Genomic DNA, 18287 nt, shown 5'->3' with positions numbered 1-18287 from the left:
GTGGTTTTAAATGTATATAAAACCATGCCTCATGAAAAGTTAAAGTTATGGAAAATATCTACAGGATATCTAATATCTATAATTATGCAAAAGGTCTATGGGACAGAAATTTTAACAAATTCCCAGTTAGTTACACTATAATCACTGAATAACTTACCTAATTATGTGAGCGGTTTTAACCATATTCCTTTTAAAATATATTTAATTGTTGAGAATGTTTTTATACAGTTCTTACTTTTTGTAAATGGTTGTTCCAAGTAATTTTCCCTGGAAGACAATTTTAAGCATGGTTTTTATGGTTTGGAAAACTGCACTAGTAGCAATTACCTACGCACAGCTGCTGACATCCGTTTAGAATATTTCTGCTGTAAATTCTGGCTTGAAAATAATGCCGTTAAACTGATTTGTCACAAAAGCAATGAAAACTTGGAAAATGGCCAACGGATCACAAAATGTACAGCTGTAAAGTAAGCTTAATTAAAGTTGCTGGCTTTAAATAGGAATATTGCTCTCCCCTGCATAGTGCTCTCCCAATCTGGGATCTATAAGGATATTTATGCAAAATAGCCACGCACAGACATACAGCAAGCAACAACTCTTGTGTTTTTTTTTACTGTATTTAACAAACATGCTCTAGGATAATGTCACAAGAAGACTCAATCTTCAAGATGGGCAAAGATGCTTTTCATGATTTCTCTTTACAACTCCAAGCAACTCCTTCCCCAATCCAGACATAAGTTCCCAAGGTGTGGAACTGAACTGCTAGAATTCCCAAGCAGCATGGCTTTCTCCATAAAATCTGGGAGCTGAAAGTTCCTAGGTTAGGAATAGTTGTTTTGGAGGTGTCACAAAATCTTTGGAACCCATTTTTCAGAGAAAATAAGAGATTACAAGGGAGGGAAGGGAATTGGCAAAATTTGCCTCTTCTCCATTCAATAAACAGAAGGACTCCATTGATTTGATACTTCCTGGTACCAAAAACAGCTCTTCCACAGAGACAGGGGAAGAAAACCAGGGCCACCTGGCATTTTCTTGGCATTTCTGCTGATAAATTATATTTGAAAGGTAGGAGGATATCATGCCTCCTCCTCCTCCAGTTCTAGTTGAGGTGTTATATTACAGGCTGGCCACAAATGTGTATTGCCTGAGTATTCAAGGAATTCATCCATCTTTTTTTTTTTTTTTACATAACTGGATTAATTTATTGATCCAAATGCAGTTCTTCAGATTGTTTTACACATTTCTGAACAGAAAGGCTTAGTATATATAACTGTATACTTGTACATGATTATCTGAGAATACCTTTCATCAAATGTATTCAAGGAGACTTACAAATCAGAACAGACAAGTGCAGGATTTGATTACTTGTATGCATAATGTTTCATATTTGAAGTGCTTGACGCACCCCATTCTGAATTCAAAGCACAAACAGCTTTCCACATCAAGCTGAGGTATTCTGAACTCAAAGCAGACAATTTTCACCACAATATCTCTGTCCTGAGTTTAAAATAGAAATGTTTTGAACATGACAAGTGTTGGAACACTTTCAATACCATCTGAACTACCCATTTAAAACAACTGTTTGAGTTTGGAAAGGGGTTTCAAGCCCCAAACATTTCAAGTTTCCAATGTTTTGTTCTGCCCTAGACTTTACCATATTCCTTATAAGACTTTGAGGAATAAAAACATATTTGTCTGATACTAAGATAATACATATGATAACAGATCAGCCTCTCCAAGGTGTCTATTCTACACCAGAAATAGTTTAAGATTCTAAACTCTATACTATTGTTTTAATGTATTATGCATTAATTTTTGTCATGTTCATCTCTATAATTACCATTGTACAATAGGCAAATGAAGACCATACTAATACATTACAATATTACAAAAGATGCACATACATCACCCCCAAATCTTTTGTGGGAAAGCTCTGCTTTTATTAGCTTCCAAGACTAACAGTTTAAGAGGTGCTATTTTGATGCTGTGGTAAGCTGTTCCATAACATGGGGCCCACTACAGTAAAACATTGCCTACAAAGTTTTCTCCCTTTAAATTCCTGATAATGAGAAATAAGGTATTTTGTCAGGAACCCCATCGCCATCCACAAGACACTTTAATTCAATATTGAGACAGTAATGTTATATATTTAATTTTTAATGCTTTGGGCTATTACATTCTGTAGCTATTGCAGCTTGGGGTGAACTTTATTAGCAAGTACTTTAAGATGGGGTATCTGAGATGTTTGAATTGCTTCACAGAGATCCCTTAACAGACTGATACTTTATTTAAAAGATAAGGTTAAAATGTCCATATGTTTCTCAGCTGTCATTAGCTGAAATCTTCCATTCTTTCCCAAACTGAGAATTCTTAATATATACTGTAGGTCCAGGGAAAGCTTCTTGAGGATGGAATGTATCACCACTTCTGGCATCACTTACTTCCTCAAAGCATCAACAATCTCCCAAATTCAGCTAATCACAACCTCCCTGACAATCCAAAAAAGATAAGAGAGGCAAAGATCTAATCCAGCAATGACAAAAGTCATATTAGAAGCACGCTGTTTACTACATTAACATTTCCAAGCTCTGAGAGCAAGGCCAGATAACACTGCAAGACACTGAGGAATCAGCTTTACTTTTTGTCTTTCTCCAACAGTGCTCCACTCATTCCTTCTCAGTAAGGAAGATCCAAATGTAAGCCAAATGTATCACTACCACCCAAAACTGTATTACAGTAATATGTGCTGGGTTTGGTCATTCATCCATACCTTTATTATGGATTAATGTTGTACTTCCTACAAACAGACCTGTTGCTTATCATCTACAGCTTGGAGCCAAGATCTTGTCTTAATATAATTCTTCCCAGAGACCAACTCAATCAAAGGTGCCACATAAACTTATTATATGCTGGGTTTTTTTAACTCTCTTGAATGTTTTCTACTTGCTGAGCAGTCCCTAACAAAATTTTTGCACTTTTGATAAAAGTCAGAATGTAGACCTTGATAAGATGAAAAATTAATGTAAGTGGTATCTAATGAGAAAGAGAGAAAAAGGTTCCTTATTTACCAGGATTTTTTAAAATGCAAAAAGTGTGTATTCTGAATGATTGAGTTGCCATAAGAGTAGTTCAGTTCCTGAAGAAATATATATCACTGTATAAATATTGATTTCTGCCCAAACAGATCTATAATCACCAGTTATGAAGGATGGTTTTCTCAAGTGCCACTATTTTCAAAATGTCAGGTTATAAGAGCTTTTCTAACCTGCCTGAGAAAATCATTGTTATATAAATAAAGTTGTGCAAGGAACATGTGATTGTTTTTCAAATTGTTAGGAGCTGAATCACACATTAATTTGAAATAATCTGTTGCTCTCCCACTCATTGCAGGCAGTAGCACTAACTTTGTCAGGCTCAAAGCTAAGCAATGTCAGAGTAGGTTGAGAAACCATCAAATACTAACTTCAAGTTAGTAGACTAAAGTAAGAAGTAAAAAGAATCCTAAAAGAGGGCAAGGAAATAAGTTGAACTTCTCGTTGTAGTCAACAAAATGATATTTTGAATGATATTTTGATATTTGAGTGATATTTTGCTTTTTTACCATGTGAAAAGTAAGTATGTGATACATGCATAGAAGTAAAATCTGACTTTACACCTTACGAAAGTTAAAACAAGACAGACAGAAGACTTGGAAGACATGTCTCTGTTTTAACATATCATTAGAGATTCAAATAACTTGATCTCTACCACTCCAGAGCAAAATAAAACACATTCAAACATCTGGAGAATGTGAGGAGGAAATCTTACAGGGGCCTCCTTCCATCTTGAACTTTTGAGTTTCAAACATCCACATTCATCCTGACAGCTTTACACAGTAAAGCCATGCAACAAATACAAGATATTCCAGCTGAAACTGAACTTTCAGAATGAAGTGGTGGAACTTGGCTTCAACTAGTTCAAAAATAAAAGTGAGCTAGCAGAGCAACAGCTCAAGAATTTAAGGAGCAAGGAACCCACAACTCCTTCAAATCTCATCAGTCCCAGCAAGTGTAGCCAAGATCATGGCAATTTTGAAACTACCAAAGATGGCAAACAAGCTAATAGTCAACAGCTTAATCAAAGTGAAAATGTAATTTACATGTTTATTTCTTTTTTTGAAATGGGAGCGGAACTAAAAGTAATCATCAATAGGATCTTCCTTAGATTACCAAGCCTCTGGTATCTCCCAGGAGACATCAAGGGATTACATTTGCCTTGTATACAAATATTACAAATTATTGAGCAAATTTGATGTATATAGTAATATTTGTATACATGTACACATACAATAAATATTATAATAAAATAATGAAATTATAGTAATATAAAAACAAGGACAAATAGGCTGAAAAACAGCTTCTATCCCAGAAGAGTAACTTTATTGAATTCTACTGTATAGTGCAATATTAATGGAATATCAGGGGTTTTCAATTCAATTGTATAGAATGCATTTATGTTTTATTTTTATAGCTATAGTGTACTCTGAAGATGGCATTTAATTTGGTTGAATGAGGTACAATGACAATAAAGTAAACTAAAATAAATAAGTGTATGTATTCTACAGAAGTAACTGTTCACTGGAAATAATAAGCTTCAAAGTTCAAATCACTATGGCTAACTTCAAATTTAGCCATAGTCCAAATAATTTCTAAATACATATGAAATAATTGTCTTATTCTGACCATCAGAAAACCATTTCCTTTTATGACAGTATACTTTTTTCCCCTTCCTACTCTGCTCCTCTTTCCTTATGATTGTGCCTGGCAAAACAGAAGGGACAGATATGGCCATACAAATAGTGAGAAGAAAGGAATAACATTTTTACTCTTTGAATTTTCATCTGTCTCACTACCATACTGATACATAATGTTGTTACACCCAAAGCCATTCATCTATGAGAGCTGGAGGCAGGGGTGGGATTCATTTTTTTTAAAAAAAACTGGTTCTGTGGGTGTGGCTTAGTTGGTGGGTGTGGCTTGGTGGTCATGTGACTGGGTGGGCATGGCCAACTCAACATCACTCATGTCAAGGGGTGCTTCTCCTCACCTGGCCTCTCGTGACAGTGGGAATGCTGCAATGGTCATAAATGTGAAAAATGGTCATAAGTCACCTTTTTCAGTGCCATTGTAACTTTGAATGGTCATTAAATGTACTGTTGTAAGTCAATGATTACCTGTACAAAAATACAAAAAGCTTCTTTGCTTGCAAAAAGCTGCCCTAAATACCAATCATTAGATTAAAAATACCTGCAAGCCGGAGTAACAAGTCAGGCAGGGTGCCAGAACACCTTGAGGAATTAAAAGAGTTAAAATGCAGTGATAACTTATCAGCAGCCAACTCTTGCTCATAAAGTGAAACCCTTTAGCAGAGAGGTCATTTAAGCTCTCCAGAAAGAGCATACCCAGGAGAAGCAATCCTTAGATCCATTTGCACCAATTAAAGATACCAGCTGGTCTCACTCACCTCGCAAGATATCCTAAGGAAATCATCCAGATTTAAGGAAAGGTCACATGCCCCCAGAAAGGCAGTAAAAAAATCAGTACCAAGCTTGCATCCTGCCTCTTGGAAGTATACCCCAAAAGGACAGTGCCAGATACCACTAAAACAGTGAAGGAAGACCCCCCTCTCCAGATAGAAAAAGAAACCATGAGGCATGAAAAAATTCAAATTCAATACAAATAATTAAATCACAACAGTAGCTGTTGCTTTTTGAAGCTGAATAGAGAAAATTATCCCATCAATAAACACAGGATTAACCTTCACCAAAAACCAGTTTTAGACCAAAACTCAGAAAGGATATAGAAACTCACGTTTGAATGTCAATCTTTTTAGCTAGCCAAAAAGCCTTGCTGAATGTCTCTCATCTTGGTTCCCTGTCATTAAAAGCTTCTTTCTGACAGCTCTGCTTCATTATTCAATTATTTCTTCAAAGTGCTGATTGTCCAGGGAAGTATTTCCTCCCAACAGCAGTGTAAAAATCTTAAAACAACCCTTCCCTTTAAAAACGCTCAAGCCCCAGAAGCTCCGGAGACAAGAAGTACTGGCAAGAATGTAATAAGGGTGGAAAAAAACAAAAGGAGATTGCTTCTCCATTCTGCTTAGAAAGTTAACAAGGGGTTCTATAGAACTGGTCAGAACCAGTAGAATCCCACCCCTGGCTGGAGCTCTCTTAACAACTCCTGCAGTGCATTGGTCTGTAAGCCTGAATGTCCTCTTAGACTATGTACCAGTGTGCCAATACACCTGGATAGCCATTAGGGACAAAGAGGTAGCCTATACCTGTGCATCTTCCAACATAATCCAAGGGAGGATTTACTGAGTCTGACTGCAAAGTAACGGATTATTTTGAGTGTTTTAGAAAAGAAAGTGGCCAGCTCAGAGGCTATTTTGGAAAGTCCAAGAAGCTGGGACATTCTCCTACATTCTTACTTAAACTGACCATGTAAGCTTTCTGCAATTTGATTTCAAGGAGGAGTAGGCAGGTTTCTCTCTGATGTTTCTAGGTAACATGTCAGCATAAGGACTTATTTTGCCTTCCTCTTCCTGTCTATTTATGATGCTAGCAGAGAAACTGATGTGATTCAAATAGTATTCTTCAAAGTATGGTGTTCTGACCCAAACCTGGTTTCAAGAGAGCAAACACAAGACAAAGACAGCAGTACAACCTTTTTATGTTTCAGCTAAGAATTCTGTTTCTTCACAGAAACAAAGGCTGCTTCCAATTAATTAGTTCCGACAAGAAAGAACCTTGCCAAATTTTTGCAAGTCTGCCAAAACACAACAGATAAGAAATAGTTTACAATACAAGAGTCTTCAAATACCAACTGTAAAGTCCACACGGCTGAGTTCAAAACGTCTTTGCCTTCTGCAAAGAAGGTTAGTTTCACAGCTGGCTTTTATCTTCTTGAAGGAGGGGCCATTACCTTATTCCCGAGTCACTGATGCTGTTGTAACTGCTGTTTCCTCCGAGCAATCCTGCGTGCACACACACTTGGCACAGGCTCCTCGGAAACCTCCTCATCACTGCTGCCAGCCCCCACAATCTCTGAAGGCAGCAGTCCACTCCCTCATGGTCCTGGCCCCTCATCTGAGTCCTCATTCTCCTCAGCTGTTTGCACCTGCTGCCGGCTAACCACAAGATATGAGCACTGTTTGAAGTTGATAGCTCAGAAAATATAGACTATATCTGAATACCAGGAAGAACTAAATAAACTTCCTGAGTCACCAGTGCTGTACATTTTACTTTCTCCTCCACTTCTTCGGGAACTTTCCTTGGTGAAAGAATGACAAAATCAAAGCAGCCTCTTGTAGAAATGGATTTCCTTAAACTGGGGCATATGTGAATTACAGCTGTATTAGAATCATTGCAGTCAAGAATATGCCTCACTTGAAAGAGCAGCTCAGTTGGAGCTGCCAGTTACATGTAATGAATGGTCTGGGTATTCATCTAATCAGAGAAAGGTTTTGTTTTGTTTTGTTTTGTTTTAAAGTGGCAAACATCTTGGGAGTAGGTTGTGAACAACATATCCTCCTCAACAATTTTACTCAAATGCAGTGATAACTTATCAGCAGCCAACTCTTGCTCATAAAATGAAACCCTTTAGCAGAGAGGTCATTTAAGCTCTCCAGAAAGAGCACACCCAGGTCTGGAGAAGCAATCCTTAGATCCATTTGCACCAATTAAAGATACCAGCTGGTCTCACTCACCTCGCAAGATATCCTAAGGAAATCATCCAGATTTAAGGAAAGGTCACATGCCCCCCAGAAAGGCAGTAAAAAAAATCAGTACCAAGCTTGCATCCTGCCTCTTGGAAGTATACCCCAAAAGGACAGTGCCAGATACCACTAAAACAGTGAAGGAAGACCCCCCTCTCCAGATAGAAAAAGAAACCATGAGGCATGAAAAAATTCAAATTCAATACAAATAATTAAATCACAACAGTAGCTGTTGCTTTTTGAAGCTGAATAGAGAAAATTATCCCATCAATAAACACAGGATTAACCTTCACCAAAAACCAGTTTTAGACCAAAACTCAGAAAGGATATAGAAACTCACGTTTGAATGTCAATCTTTCTAGCTAGCCAAAAAGCCTTGCTGAATGTCTCTCATCTTGGTTCCCTGTCATTAAAAGCTTCTTTCTGACAGCTCTGCTTCATTATTCAATTATTTCTTCAAAGTGCTGATTGTCCAGGGAAGTATTTCCTCCCAACAGCAGTGTAAAAATCTTAAAACAACCCTTCCCCTTTAAAAACGTCAAGCCCCAGAAGCTCCGGAGACAAGAAGTACTGGCAAGAATGTAATAAGGGTGGAAAAAAACAAAAGGAGATTGCTTCTCCATTCTGCTTAGAAAGTTAACAAGGGGTTCTATAGAACTGGTCAGAACCAGTAGAATCCCACCCCTGGCTGGAGCTCTCTTAACAACTCCTGCAGTGCATTGGTCTGTAAGCCTGAATGCCCTCTTAGACTATGTACCAGTGTGCCAATACACCTGGATAGCCATTAGGGACAAAGAGGTAGCCTATACCTGTGCATCTTCCAACATAATCCAAGGGAGGATTTACTGAGTCTGACTGCAAAGTAACGGATTATTTTGAGTGTTTTAGAAAAGAAAGTGGCCAGCTCAGAGGCTATTTTGGAAAGTCCAAGAAGCTGGGACATTCTCCTACATTCTTACTTAAACTGACCATGTAAGCTTTCTGCAATTTGATTTCAAGGAGGAGTAGGCAGGTTTCTCTCTGATGTTTCTAGGTAACATGTCAGCATAAGGACTTATTTTGCCTTCCTCTTCCTGTCTATTTATGATGCTAGCAGAGAAACTGATGTGATTCAAATAGTATTCTTCAAAGTATGGTGTTCTGACCCAAACCTGGTTCCAAGAGAGCAAACACAAGACAAAGACAGCAGTACAACCTTTTTATGTTTCAGCTAAGAATTCTGTTTCTTCACAGAAACAAAGGCTGCTTCCAATTAATTAGTTCCGACAAGAAAGAACCTTGCCAAATTTTTGCAAGTCTGCCAAAACACAACAGATAAGAAATAGTTTACAATACAAGAGTCTTCAAATACCAACTGTAAAGTCCACACGGCTGAGTTCAAAACGTCTTTGCCTTCTGCAAAGAAGGTTAGTTTCACAGCTGGCTTTTATCTTCTTGAAGGAGGGGCCATTACCTTGCAGCCTTATTCCCGAGTCACTGATGCTGTTGTAACTGCTGTTTCCTCCGAGCAATCCTGCGTGCACACGCACTTGGCACAGGCTCCTCGGAAACCTCCTCATCACTGCTGCCAGCCCCCACAATCTCTGAAGGCAGCAGTCCACTCCCTCATGGTCCTGGCCCCTCATCTGAGTCCTCATTCTCCTCAGCTGTTTGCACCTGCTGCCGGCTAACCACAAGATATGAGCACTGTTTGAAGTTGATAGCTCAGAAAATATAGACTATATCTGAATACCAGGAAGAACTAAATAAACTTCCTGAGTCACCAGTGCTGCACATTTTACTTTCTCCTCCACTTCTTCGGGAACTTTCCTTGGTGAAAGAATGACAAAATCAAAGCAGCCTCTTGTAGAAATGGATTTCCTTAAACTGGGGCATATGTGAATTACAGCTGTATTAGAATCATTGCAGTCAAGAATATGCCTCACTTGAAAGAGCAGCTCAGTTGGAGCTGCCAGTTACATGTAATGAATGGTCTGGGTATTCATCTAATCAGAGAAAGGTTTTGTTTTGTTTTGTTTTGTTTTAAAGTGGCAAACATCTTGGGAGTAGGTTGTGAACAACATATCCTCCTCAACAATTTACTCAGAAAGAATCCTTGGGGAAGAGGAAAAAAACTGTAAAAAAATTTGATATATGTTTCGGTTCATTGGAATTTTGGTAAAAAAAATGGTCTGGTGGCTTTGTTTGAGCTTCATTACATTATATATAACTTCAGAACTGCTGATACAGGGATCTGGAAAGGAGCAGATATAAAATTGCTCTCTATTTTTACAGTTAAGAGAAACAGCTATATGTCTGTTATTTATTATGCTTTCTTAACAATGGTTTATTGTAAATAGCCAGAATCTTTCATATTGCTCTTAGTTCTACTGGCAAAAATACTAGTAATAGCATTGGCACATATTCAATTGTTTCCATAAATCCTTACAAGGAAGCTTTCTAGAGTTTTTGCTTTTCTTCCTCATATGGATATGGGGGGAGGGGTTTGTTGCTTTTATATATTACCTACACACACACACACACACACACATATATATATTCATAGATTTTCATGGGTACAGGTATGCAGGTCTTGGCGTGTTCGGGTCTTTTCCTGAGTAAGATTGAGAGCATCTTGGCAACATTTCGATGAGGTCCCACCTGCCATCTTCAGGCTGGTGCTTTCGGCTTCGTGCTTGTGCGAGCAAAGCGTGATCGGAGCTGCCGTCTCCCAATATATACTGGTGGGGAGGTTTGCTATGTTGTCATTTCTTGATTGGTTGATGGAGTTGATGTTTGCAGATTGGGTGGCTTTTTCGTAACAACATGTGTAGCTGAGGTATTGGCTGTGTGTCTATCAGCCTCCTGTGTTGTAACGACCTGCGTAATGGGCTGTGTGATGACCTTCTGAGTTCTATTGTTTTGACATAGTTGGTCTTGTGCTGTAATCTCCTAGGTCGTAATGACCTGGGTCATGGGCTGTGTGATGACCTTCTGAGTTCTATTGTTGTGGCATCCTGGGAATAGAACTCAGAAGGTCATCACACAGCCCATGACCCAGGTCATTACGACCCAGGAGATTATATATATATTTATTTATACACACACACACACACACACACACATACATATATATGTCAGAGCTCCAACAAATCATCCCTCATTTCAATCAAAAGTCTCTAGCCACATCTCAGAGAAAAGAAAATTGATTTATTAGAGGTTGGCGTGTGGCTGGGTGTAGCGGATACTAAATTACATCATACATTTCTCCCTTGACCCTGATCTTCCCCCCACCCCCTGGATGTGACTTCTCCAATGGGACACATCCATCTCCAAGAGTTATCCATCATGCTCTCCAATAACCTTCTTATGCTCCGACAACTTTGGGCTACCGTGGTGATTATCAAGCATTTCAAAAATGCTTTGCTTTCCCCCACTCCCTTTTTCTGGCAGCTAAAAAGACCAAAGGAGCATCTTTTTAGATGACATTTAGCTCCCCTCATTTCCTGAAGGTGACCTGTACAACACAAAAAGAAAACAAATTTCATACATACATACATACATACATACATACATACATACATACATAGTTTTCATCTTTGTAAGCCACCTGGATTCATTGTAAGTGGATTGGGTGGCCCTATAAATTTTCTTAAATAGAATAAAATAATAAAATAAACAAAAGAACAGCCCTCTCATAATTACATAGTGTCCCTGACACATCCTCTATACAGAGATACAGAAGAAACTAGTCCCTGCATACTATAACAATGTTGTGGTTATAATTTGGTATGTGCTAACATACCAATGGTGGGTATGGAATCCATTGGAGCTTATCCACCAGAAAAAAATTTTTTTAATCTTTTTCTCATGGGTGCCCAATAGATTTAACACAGCATTTAATCTCTAAATGTTCTTATGTGTTCAGATCTGTGTGTTAGGCAAGAAGCAACAGAACTTTGTCCTTGTTTCTACACTGGTACATAAAGAAGTCCTGTGCTGGCCCTAATTCAGTAAATAAATGTATATCACACTGTCTACATAAAGACCATTTCAAACCAATCTGTGCCAAATGACACTCTCCCTCCCCCACTGTTTTTATGAAGTTGCTTTTATGTTGAATCAGTGAACAAATAGTTCAGGCAGTTACTACTTAAAAAGGCAGTTTTCTCTCAAACTATTGTGTCTTTCCTAGAATGCTTCTCAGTTGCCTCTTTAAGTGGCAATCCAAATCATTTAGAAAAAAATGAATTTGGTAAATAGATTAACTTATTCATTTCAAATACAGGTAGTCCTCAAGTTATGAATGTAATGGAGCCTGCCCTTTCCATTCATAACCCGAGGACTCGTGGTTCAGAATCTTGTACCTTGAATGTGATCACTCCCTCCTTTTACACACAAATTTGCTAATCAAATGTGCGGCTCATTAAGTGTTCATGAGGTTGTTCAGGGTAGGGAAGCCATGGGCGTCTAGTGATGGAACAGGCCACCAGCTTAAGATCACCCACGGCCTCCCCAACCCATTCAAATACTTCATGTTCTTCTCAATTGCTTCCCCCCCACAACCTGACACACTGGGTCACTTGTGAAAATCTAGCAAGCTGTCTCTTTTCCAGCCTCTCAGCCATGTGTACTCTTCCGAACCTCCATTTCGGCCTGCAATGGGCCCAGTGAGGCCTGCGGAGGCCTAAATGGAGCTCTGTTTTGGCCAGCAAACTGCCAGGCGAGGACTGCAGAGGCCTAAATGGCCTAAATGGAGCATCCTAAATGGAGATAGTGGTGGGCCAGTCCCTCTGAACCTCCATTTTGGCCTGCCAAGTGCAGGACGAATGTTGCAGGGCCTCTGCGGTTGTTCGTAAGGGCGAACAACTGCCGTGGTGCTGCAAGATTTATAGGTTTAGGACTTGTTCATAAACACTAGGGGGAGCTGATCGTGTAACTTCGAATGTTCATTAATGGAATGATTGTAACCTGGAGATTATTCGTACCCAGTTTCCCTTCTTATCAGTGCCAATATGATTTCAACCAATTATGCATCAGTTTGTGAATTGTTGGGTTAGTTTTTAATATAAGCAGAGACTTGTAGATTTTGAAATGAATTTTTCTCCTTATGTTCATTTTGGGATACATTTTTCCCCGACATATACATTTTTAGAGGTAATCTCTCTTAATACATTTTTCTTTATAATATTTTTCATCAGCATGAATGTATGTATATATCCTAATGCATGCATTTTTGTGTACTGCATTATAAAATTTGGGCATATATAGGTTTGGAAGCATGACTGGGCTTTGGTTTGGTGTCTTAGTTGAAAATATGTATTGGTAAAAAGTCATGAAACTTCAAGCTATATTTGTTTATTCCCCATCTCTAGAAGAGTAAAAAAGATAACATATATTACTATGTAAATAAATACTTTATAGAGGCACTGTCAGCTGGTGCTCCATTCAAAATCCAAGCAAGAAATACTTAGACTCCTTTAATCAGAGAAAAGATATCTTTTACTGGAAATCAAGTGGTAACAAAAGAATTTGAAACAAAAGAAACAAAAGAAACAAAAGTATCAACAAAAGAATTCTGAATCTGAGAAAATGGGCGCGTAAATCACATATACAAAGTAATGGCAACGTTCCCACCCCCAATAGTTCAATTGGCTCATCCAATTAAAAGTTGTGTAGATCATCATGTGGGCATCTCCAGGTGGTGATGAGGCTTCTGTCCGTTGACCTTGACATAGTTTGATAAAGGGTTGCAGCTGCACATAGCATAGGATAGAAACCTAAGCAAGAATGTACCCCCCCCCCAGTTTATACAGTTCTGGTTTGTAACACCTCCAGCTCACTTCCCACAACCATTCTCCCCCTCCTCCCCCCGTTACTTATGACAGCCGAAAGATGCAAAGCAAAGGGAGAAAATCTTGAAGGCTGACAGGCACCGTGAATATATTTTGTAAGGGAAAACAATGTTATGGGGGGTGGGGATATCACAATATTACAATTCTAGGAAACTTCTCTATTTATCATGTACTGTTTCCTTCATATCCTGCATAGATTATATTTTGTGTTTTTTCTTGGTTAACTTTTGAAAGTTGTGGGTTAATTTGCAGCCAGCAATCTGACACAAATGGGCTCCAAAGTCCTATGATACTGGTAGCTGTTTTTTTTTTTTTCTGGCCAATTAATCCTGCAAATTAAATACAATTTATGTTAACGTATTTAACTTAAATTAAGTAAGTTCAGCTGCTCTCAAGAGATTTGGAGAGAGCAGATCAGTATTGTCGTAATGTGTTAGGGAGAGGAGCTGTCAGATATGAGATGTCCATATTTTTCCACTTTTAGTTGAAAAAAACAACCCCTGTGCCAAAATGCAACATTATGCAAGAATGCCTGACACTTGAAAAAATTGCTACCTTCAGAGCAGAGTGTACAGTGTGTCGACTCCAAAAGTTTCACTGCTTTCGCGTAAAAGACAGTTTCACAAAATATGTTTACAGTTTGCAATTGCGTTGCTATGTGTTTCATTGTCACGGTAAACATTTTCTCAGTAGGAGATTCATATTCTCCTCACTGTGAAATAATCCTTGGGGAAATTATCATAGGAAGTCAATTCCAATGTAACCTCCCTATGTGGACGTGCACATCGCAAGATTAATTCAAAACACAACCTAACAACTAAGAAACCTTATGTCACAAGTATTGCTTGCTGTCAGGACAAAAAGAAAAATTGATTGATTGATTGATATAATTTATATGGACACCCATTTTCCCAAAGGTGATTCTGGGCACTGTGTAAGTTCACTTCCTCAAAAGGAAAAGGCAAGAGCTGTACCTCTCTTCATGGAAATTATGTGGAGACATTTGAAATCAAGTGCCTTTTTGGCTGGTTATAAATCACTGCAGAATTTTATTCACCATAATACTGTTCAAACATAATTTTCTTTATTGATGTGCATTGCTTCTCTTTTACAGAGTGATGAGGTTTTGACAGTCATCAAAGCAAAAGCACAATGGCCTGCCTGGCAACCACTAAATGTGTAAGTAGGGAAGGGAGACAACCTCCCAAAAGACTTTTTGATCATTGTTCTCTGACAGATTGCTATAAACATCATGCCATCCACAAACATTTCTCTCTTTCTCAGATAAAAATGTCTTGATGAATGAATCTTCCCATACATATTTCTGTCTAACAATATTTGTGGGTAACCAAGTTATGGGAGGGTAGTCAGTTAGGTGTTAGTCAGATGTGGTATTCAGCAGGTTCTGACCAGTTCTGGAGAACCAGTAGCAGAAATTTTTAGTAGTTCGGAGAACCACCAAACACCACCTCTGACTGGCCCCACCCCCATCTATTCTCTGCCTCCTGAGTCCCAGCTGATCGGCTGGGTCTTCTTTTGTTGCCCTGCACAGGAGAACGGAGCTGGAAAACAGGTTAGTGAGATGGGGAGGGAATGGGGATTTTACAGTATCCTTTCCCTGTCATGCCCACCAAGCCATGCCCACAGAATCGGTAGTAAAAATATTTGAATCCCACCACTGGTGTTAGTGATGCAGTAATAAATCTAGATATATATTTCCCATTGTCTTTATCTTTTCTTGAGGACCAAGGATGTATCTAATAGTTAATACAGTTCCTGTTTGCTTACAAGTAAGCCAAATTTAATCTGATGGAAAATGAAAAATTAAACTAGTTTGAATCAAGACTGCCTTGGAAACTCCACCTCCAGGAGAACCTGAGATCCATAATTTAGGGTTGGTAACTTAAATGAGAGCATCAGTTAAAACATTTCAGTCATTTGTCTTATTTTGGAACTCTACGTTTTTCTCTAAGCATCACTTTCTCTGTAAGTTTTCATTTAAATAAAAATAATATGCAAACTTTCTAAAGTCTATATAGAGTACACCAAGATTTCATTTGAGGATTTCCAATAACTGTATCTCCAGCCTAGAATGTCTGCTTGGTTGAAACTTTTTGCACTGCCTTTTTATCTGCTACTTTTATCATAATGTTTATTGCTTTATACTATACTGCAGATTTTTCCTCTCCTCTCTCTAGAGTTACTTGACTGAATCTTTTGTTGAAACTTCTTTTCAAAATAGGCATTTATAACATATTTTTGTCAACACTTTCAACGTTTCAAGGCAATGTGTGATTTGTCAAGCATATAGTGTATGTTCTTTGGTCTTTCATGCTGTCTCGTGGTTTTGCTTATGCTACACAGCACTTTTTTGTAAATTGTTCTGTCCATACTGTGCCTCTGTAGAAATTGTCTTTTTCAAGGGTGTCATTCCTACATATTTGTAAAATAGGATTTGAAAACTCATATACTGTACATTTTTCACATTCACTTTCTCTGACCTTATTCACCAGGTTGTTTTATCAGTGAGTCTTTAAACACAATATATATGTACTCCTCAAAAACCATTATGTACTTCAATACAATTAATAATTAAGCATGTTCATTTGTTGCTTCTGAAATGCCCATGATGTTTGTAGAACTGTTGTTAAATTATATTTCGTCTAATTGAAGACAATAAAAGATCCAACATTCAGTTATTCAAATTTCAGACAGGGCACATCTGTATACTGTTTTTTTAAGAACTGGATTTGCTTATAAAAATTTTAGTTCCCTGCAGTTTTCATTTGCAACTAATGTCAGAACCACAGTTGTGTATCCAAAACAGGCTCAATCTGCTCGAACAAAACTTGCTTTCTGATTTTGCCCTTGGGGTATCATAGCAAAATTTGAATAAACTCTCATCAAGGCATTTGTTCACAGTAGTACACAAGTGACTATAGACACAGATGGGATTGTAAATGGGAGAAAACTGTAAATGTGCATTACTAGCAGCTGCTGATATGTCTCTAGAACAGTGATGGCAAACCTTTTTGTTGGGGTGTGTTGAAAGCGTCTGCGTATGTGATATCGCGCATGCTGCTGCCACCCACAATGCAATGCGCCCTCGCACATGCATGCACAACCCTCACCCCCACCCCCTTACCTGCACTGTGTATGCGCGCACCTCCCAGCTGATTTTTGGCCCGTTTGAGGCCTTTTTTGCCTCCCCAGAGGCTCGAGAGAAGCATCTGCAGCCTCGGGAGGCCAGAAAACGGGTCTTCTGGAAATACCGGGCCTGTTTTTCGGCCTCCAAAGGCTGCAGAGGCTTCCCTCGAGCCCCCAGGAGGGTGAAAACCACCTCAAACAGACTGAAAATCAGCTGGGAGGCACACACATGCGCAGAGCAGGTAAGTTTGACTGGTGCTTGCATGCCCGCACAAACGGCTCTGCGTGTCACCTGTGTTCACCATCTTGGCTCTACAAATATCCATTCAGGACAATTGTTTCCCAGGACTTGTTGAGAATGACCCCACCGCCCCTGTAAAAAAGAAAAAGCAGAATCTCCAAAACAAGGAGTGGTAGTGCTTATTGGTTCACTCTTGTCAAGAGATTTTTTTTATAAAATATTTCTGTATTTTTTTCTTAGATATTAATTGGCTTGCTCTTGGTGTAGATGACAAAGACTTGTATGCATTCTGCTAAAGGTCTGTTTAAAGTGTATCAGGGAAGGCTATAACAGCAGGTGTTGCATGAAGGATTTGGAACGCCCTCAGAGATCTTTCAAATATCACATTTTTGATGTGACAAGAAGAGGAAGTTGACAAATTCAGAATAGAATAGTAATCTTCTCTATATAATAATGAAACTTCAGTCATTTTTCTAGCCCCATTTCTATATCGGTTGAGTGCAATTTGACACTCAAAGTTCTTCCAAGGCCTCAAAGACAGGCCTTGAAAATCTCTTGGTGCTGTTTCATGACAGGGCATGGAGTTACACATTTACCATTCCCTTTTTAGATGCAACGCCTTCTCTCTCCATGCTAGGCCCATTCAAGGCAGCCCTACTTACCAGGCATTTTACACTATAGAGTCTTCACTGTTTGCTCCCTTGTAAGGATGTGGTTTAATTGAGATCATGATGTGATGATATAATAGTCACCATGACCTGGGGCCATTAAGGAACTGCCAAGTGCAGAAGAAGTTTCAGAAACAAAAGAGAAGCAGCATGCTTCTTTTTTGCTCTGCTTTTTAGAAGCAGATGGGCGGTCTCGTGCCATTTTGTGAATCAACTTTAAAAGATTGTTTTGCTTCAAAGCCTTGTTGAAATAAAACATCCCTTTGCAATGTTGCAAGTTGTAAGCATTTATGCCAGAGGTGGTATTCTACTGGTTTGGCCCGGTTCAGCCGAACTGGTAGTATAAAATGCTACCAGTTCAGCCGAACCGGTATTTCAAATGATCAGCTGTGCGACAATCAGCTGTGTTGTGCAATTTAGATAAGCTAGAAAGCAGGAGATCAGATTTCTTGCTTTCTAGCTAATCTAAATTGTGCGGTACAGCTGATCCCCCTTCGCTTCAAAATGCTTCTTTTTTCAGCACCCAGGAGGCTTCCCTGAGGCCACTAGGCCAAAAACGGGGTGCAGGGGGGTGCTGCGAAAGAAAAAAAGAAAGAGAAGGAAAGTGGGAGGGGGGAAAGGGAGGGAGGGGAGAAAGAAAGA

General features: G+C 38.8%; 1 protein-coding gene across 2 annotated transcripts in view; it reads left to right on the top strand.

Annotated features, from left to right (window-relative positions):
- Positions 1 to 18287, top strand: part of SPON1 (spondin 1) — a 341950-nt gene that overhangs the window by 268777 nt on the left and 54886 nt on the right. For both annotated transcript variants that reach the window (XM_026664804.2, XM_026664802.2), the window contains one exon: positions 14704 to 14768. In XM_026664804.2, the coding sequence (XP_026520589.1) occupies positions 14704 to 14768 (65 nt within the window). The remainder of the gene's footprint in view (positions 1 to 14703; positions 14769 to 18287) is intronic.

This window comes from Notechis scutatus, chromosome 1 (assembly GCF_049901735.1).
Source record: "Notechis scutatus isolate UNSWTSFEM ecotype Mainland chromosome 1, rNotScu1.2, whole genome shotgun sequence".
Classification (NCBI taxonomy): Eukaryota; Metazoa; Chordata; class Lepidosauria; order Squamata; family Elapidae; genus Notechis; species Notechis scutatus.
This window is presented reverse-complemented; position numbering and strand designations above follow the sequence as displayed.